General features: G+C 47.4%; 1 protein-coding gene across 1 annotated transcript in view; it reads right to left on the reverse strand.

Annotated features, from left to right (window-relative positions):
• Positions 1–1749: 1749 nt before the first annotated feature.
• LOC125285688 overlaps positions 1750–6331 on the reverse strand; it is a 24576-nt gene continuing 19994 nt past the window's right edge. Inside the window, exons 3-7 of the mRNA XM_048230227.1 lie at positions 5611–5618; positions 5244–5379; positions 4827–4884; positions 4135–4215; positions 1750–2146 (exon numbers count right to left, since the gene is read on the reverse strand). Of these exons, the coding sequence (XP_048086184.1) occupies positions 1943–2146; positions 4135–4215; positions 4827–4884; positions 5244–5379; positions 5611–5618 (487 nt within the window). The 3' untranslated portion in view covers positions 1750–1942. The remainder of the gene's footprint in view (positions 2147–4134; positions 4216–4826; positions 4885–5243; positions 5380–5610; positions 5619–6331) is intronic.

Consider the following 6331-nt stretch of genomic DNA (forward strand, 5'->3'; position numbering starts at 1 on the left):
CTTGCTGATATATTCATCTCATCTACTGGTCTCCATTCATCCATTCATCCTTCTCTCCATCTATCTGTCCAGCCAGTCTATTTATCCATCTACCTATCTATCTATATCTCACACTACCAATGTGTAAACGTGTGATCCCATCAGTCTATCTATTATCTTACATATTCACTCTTGTAGCCCACCACACTTCCATTCACTCATGCATCCTATCACCTATATATCTGTACATCAGTATGTGCCACAACAGACCTGACATCAGTACATCAGTATGTGCCATATTAGATGGCCTCCTCTATGACCCACTTGTTCATTCAGAGAAGCCAGACCCTACAGTTCAACAGGATCAATACTTCAGTGGGTCCCCCCAACCCGCTCATCGTCTGACCTGTCGCTGGACACATGGGAGACTCTCCTGTCTAAATTTATCTTGACTCCAACTTGTACTCGAGCACAATTGAGCGAAAGAGCATGAAAGCGTGGCATGGGGAAGAGAAGCGCGTGCTAACTGATCTACGGGTCTATATGAGAGGACATGTTCCATTCGATGTAAACAAGATTCAACACTGCCAATTCTGTTGCTCCCTCAAAAGAAAGAAAGAAAATTAGAAAAAAATTGATCACCTCTTGAATGACTGACATTTTTTTTTTTTTGTTCCCGACAACTTTTTTTTTTTGTTGTTGTTGTTGTTGTTGTTGTTCCCTCGTTTGTGCTTTGACTGCAATAGAGAGAGGCGGAGATAAAGAGAACAAAACAAAGAAAGAGACACCACAGAGCCCATGGACAATGGCAGATGCATCCACATTTTAGTTCTTTTCTTTAAAAAGCCATCAATCATGCCATGCATATTATATAGAATTGAAGTCCAAGTCATTTTCATACTGAAAACATCAGCATACAACCAGAATATACCCGTTGAAATAAAAAGCACACTTTTTTTCCATTTCATACAACAATGGCATTGTTATTTTTGTTTAATTTTGTTGGTGTGTTTTTCTACACTCTGTGCACATATGTACCTGACAATATATATTACTTCTTATTAGTATTTACAAAACGTGTCATTTAATACCCTCCCATGTTTAGCTGGATAACTCAAAAGAATAAAACAATTTGGTTATGCTGCCCCGTCACCCAAAAGACAAAAACGAACAATTCTAATATTCCCAAATAAGAACGCTTAATAAAATGCGGAAAACCTCAGCATACACTGCTTTGATATCGCTTTGATGTCAGTCAAGAGGGTTCTTATGCACTGTAGCTCTTGTTGTTGAGTGCATAGGTTTTCACAACGACCTCTTATCATCGTTACGCCTCTCTGTATATGCTGTGCGCTCTCACCATCTAGTATACACTTATACCGCAGAACACTTTACATTAAAACTCGCAGCCGTTATGGTCTCTTATGATTGGGCAGGAATAATTGACCGTGTGCTTTGCCATATGTGATGTGTGTGTGTAAACCCTTATTAGAAGTTGTACAGTTTGTCGACAATAAATCCACACTCAGTATTGTCAACTCTTGGCATTCAGCGTATGCCACAAGCCAGAGAGACAGGCCTTGCTCGCAGGCACCATCAGGGATTGATACTTAACTTCGGGGGGGAAATTGCAATGAACCATTCAAGCTGTCCCATGTTTTGCATTGGTTTCACGTTTAGCTGAGTGGAGATGGTGGGAGAGTTGGCAATACTGAATGGAAGGGTTGGACAGCATCAGAGAGGGGGGGAAGGGGGGGCGGATAATGGCAGTAGGGTGGGGTGGGGGTGGGGGTTGGGTAGGAGGAGGGTCTGAGTCCACAGTTGTAACTGGCCCCTGCACAGTCGTGGTAGGCACAGGGCAATCACAGGGCAATGTGGGCACATCTCGGAGCTTGAGTTGGGGGGGTGGGGGGGCAGGGGGCAGGGGGTGGCAGTGTGTTGGGGGTGCCCCCCGTGGACCGCTCTACACCAGCATGGGCTCGGACATGAAGCTCTCGCCACGCGCCACTGTAGCTCCGCTGTTGGGCAGTGGCGGCTCCGGGGCCTCGGGGTAGGAGTCGTCGGCCGTGGCATGGTTTTCAGCGGGCATGTGGGTTGCCGAGCTGTCCCACAATGCTGGCCCGCTGCCATTGGCTGGGGCTCCATCTTGGCCCTCATCATCCAGATCCTGCAAAAGAGACAGAGAAAGCACAAACTTAAGCCTGCTGTGTTCTCAGATCAGCTCTGACATACACCTAGAACTTAGGTCAGAACACAATCGGTGGCTACCATCAGGGCAGTTCAGAGATCAAATTCCAACAACTGTCTGAAAATGGCGATACAGAAACAATGCATCGAATTGTTGCTCTCTGTTCACTTCTAACACAACAGATCACTATTCATCACTATTATGTGAGGAGGAGCAGGTCTCAGATCAGTTATAGCTCAGCAGAGACGAGCAATGTCTCTTGGTGATACAGGATGAGGAGGTGCATATTTCAGTTCAGCTCTAACATAACAAAGACAAACAGCCTTTCACGACAGCAAGATGAAGAACAGTAGGTCTCAGTTCGGTTGTAACACGACAGGGCCTGACAGTCTCTCCAGACTGTAAGATGAGCAGGGGCAGGTCTGCAATCAGCCACCGCCCGCCTCCTGCCTGTCTGCTGGTGACAGACTCGGGCTGCGCTCCGCAGCGGGGGAGGCCTGGTAATTGGCTGTACGGTTATCAGCGGAGATGAAATAACTGGCTCATCACGTTAATCTCCCTCGAACACCGCCCCCACCCCATCCCCCCACATCCCGCCCCCCCAAACACCCCAACCCAATCAGTGGAGCTAGCGGTGGAGACGGCACAGTCCACCGCACCCATTCGAAGGCAATATCATTCCCATGGTTCACATGATTCACAGTTCATGTGATCCCTGTGAGTCACGCACCACTGCCCTTTTCTCACGCCGGAGATCCTCATTGAATGCCCCCTGTCCCTCTCAAGTACACATCTCCACATCACTGTATGCCATATGCACACAGTGTACATACACGCACGCACGTCCCCCACTCAGTTTTCTTTTAAAACGCACCTTGTTGCTTGGGGCAACGCAATTCATAACAGGAACACGCAGGCGGGGGAATTATGCATCTCCACCGAGGCTATGTCCACCTCCACCTCCTTCGCACGCCTGACGCAAACACGTGGGCATGTGTGTATGATAATCAGCACCCTTCCTTTAAGTGGCGCTTGGCGAGGCCCGCTGCAGTCGAAAATGGCATAATTGTCGACAGCGCGCATAAATGCAATGCAATTAGAGGAACGTGGACAGACAAGGCGGTCTTGAGAACTCAATCCGCCGCACGACGCAGCCGGCGAGAAGAGAAGCAACAGCTACACTGCCACTAGACTTTGACTGGCGTGCCATTGTTGTGGAGGGGGTGGCCTTGCGAAAGTGGCTAGAGCGGCAGCATAGCGAACATGAGCTTGTTTGCAGATTGAATAATGAGCATGAAGTGTCTTGACTTGTACTCTCAAAAGCAAACAGAGGGCGATCCACACAGCCGGCGTAAAATCAATTAATGGCCATTTTAGCGAAGAGGTTACCGTAACACCGAGCTCTCTCTCTCTCTCTCTCTCTCTCTCGCAGAGCACTTCAGAGCACGTTGAAACTTTCCAAACAACTGGGGCAAAGACAAAAACACCCACGTGGTGTAGTGGACTGTAGAGATGCTGGTGACAGCATTGATGAAAAATGTCACAGAAAGCGAGAACCTCCATCTCAGGTGTTAATTAATAACTGAGATGTAAAGTCCCTTGGATCACAGTTAGTCTGTGTATAGATTTAGACTGAACTCCACCTTCACACACACACACACACACACACTTACAGTAAATACAGACCATGAAGTATTTTCTAGACCAAGAAAGAAGGTTTTTACATCCTAATAATATACATTTCATGTAGGAGATGTGCACAATTACAAATTATGCTAATAAGCACACAATTACAGCTTGCTGCATGAACACCACTTTCTTTTCTGCATGCTACTGAATGGTGTACTATACTTACTAAGATTATTGTTATTTTAGGTCATTATTGTACAGAGGGAGAGACTGGGCACACAGATTGCATTACAAAAGGTGAAATGTCAGAGTTCAGATGTCGAAGCAGGGGTGCTTACAGTGACGGGCTCGCCGCCGGTCTCGTAGTAGATGTGACTGAGTGGCTGTGTCTCTGTCGATGGGTTGTGGGGCTTATTCAGCTGAAAGCACAGAGAGGGGACAGTGTTACACACAAACAAAGTGACACACACTCATTCACACACACACACACACACACACACACACACACACACACGAGTGCATCTGCAAACACACACCCACACACCACACCAACACGCTTACATGAGTACACATTAACCCCATTTTAACCCCAAAGCCTGAGGCTCCTTGCCATTAAAAAATGAGAGCAGAATACATTTCCTTCTTTATCTCTCTCTCTCTCTCTCTCCCCCACTCACTTTCTCCTATTTTTCCCCTACTCCCCCATTTCATGCAAAAACCCCTCACGCTCTGCTTCATGATTCCGAGTGAATCCGGCAAACTGCTGCTGCTTGAGCAAGCCTTACAGTATTCATTCTTTTTCTTTTAATGTCTCTTGGGAACACAAGCTAAATACATTTATATGCAGAGTTGTTGTTTTAAATGTGACAGCTTCACGATCCATGCACACACCACAAAAAACGATCTGAAAACCCATGACAAGCAAGCAGTCAGTCAGACAAACAGTCAGACAGACAGACAGACAGACAGACAGACAGACAAGCAAGCAACACAGACAGACAGATGGATAGACAGACAGACAGACACTCACCATCTCCGTAGAACTGCCCATCTTGACAGGAGGAGGGGGCTTGTGCTTTGGGGGAGCACTAATTGGATGAGAGAAGAAGAAAAAGTCATTACCTGTTTTCATAAGCATCTCCTCTAACTGGCACTATACATATTAATAAAAACCTTTCGAAGAGATGGAGAAAAAACAGAGATGAATATTAATATCATCAAAGTAAAAAGTGCCTGCTTCAGTGGAGTGGGTGTGTTGAGTGTATTATTAAGCACAGTATAGGTTCATGTACAATGCGTACGGTGTACTGTATGTGTTTGTGCGTGTATGTGTGTGTGTGTGTGTGTGTGTGTGTGTGTGTGTGTGCACGCACTGTGACACACACACACACACACACACACACACACACACACACACACACACTTAAAACACTTGAGCTAGTCTTACTCGTCATTCTCAGCGTTGAGCTGGCGCTTGCGGAGCAGGAAGATGAGAGCTCCAATTAGGCACAGAAAGATGACCACTCCAATGATGCCGCCTATGATGGCCCCTGTAGCATTACCTCTAGGTGGCTTACGCTTCTCTGTGAAAGAGACAGAAAGAGACAGAGAGGAAGGGAGGGAGGGAGGGAGGGGGGGTGGTGGAGGAGAGGAGAAAATGAGATAATTAAATGAAATGAACTTCATTAAAAAAAGATCAATCAGTCGTGCAGTCATAAAAGCAAAAAGCCTGCACTTCCTCATCAGTGCCCTTGAGTGTGTGTCAGTGGCATCTTTGTGTTTGGGAGTCTGGGCGTGATGTTGGCACGCGTTACTGCGGGGACTACAGACAATAAACGCAAGAAAAGAGAGAGAGAATTTCCTCTCCCCTCATCTGACACATGGGGGTGAGTGAGTGAGGTGGGGGGAGGTGAGGTGATTGGGGGGTGTGGGGGATATAGGTGGGGTTCTCTCTAGCAGGTTAGCACAGCGCTGGCGCCAGACAGCACTCGCTAAAATTAGCCTCCCCGCTGCCTTGGTGAGAGGCGGATCATGTGCTGATTATAGAGCGTGAGGCTCGACGCCTTATTTTTAATCTGCTGCTGCTGCTGCTGTTCTATGTGTTGCTACTGATGCTGCTGCTGCCGCTGCTGCCGCTACTGTCACCGGGATGCTGCAGTTCCGCGGCTCACAAGTGGGGGAGCTGTGGTAACTTGAAAAAGGACCATCGGAAAGTGAAGCGCAATCGGAGCTAGTCGCTGAGTGGCGCTAGGCTCACCAAGTGCCACTCCCTTGGGTTAAATGAGTGGGAGAACAGCCCTTGCGCACAGGCACAGGGAGGAAAACACACACAGGCACACACTCACACACACAGTATTTTTAGTGTCTCGGCTCATTTCCATGGCAAAAATCTCCTTGCTGGCATTAACAGTGTTTTCTCAATGCCTCCCTTTCCTCTCTCTTTCATAACACATCAGCAGGTGGTGTCTGTCTGTCCCCCTAACCTTCACTCCCGCGCCATCCATCGTTCAAACACTCGGTCTCTCTCTCTCACAC

This window comes from Alosa alosa, chromosome 20, assembly GCF_017589495.1.
Source record: "Alosa alosa isolate M-15738 ecotype Scorff River chromosome 20, AALO_Geno_1.1, whole genome shotgun sequence".
In the NCBI taxonomy this organism is placed as follows: domain Eukaryota; kingdom Metazoa; phylum Chordata; class Actinopteri; order Clupeiformes; family Clupeidae; genus Alosa; species Alosa alosa.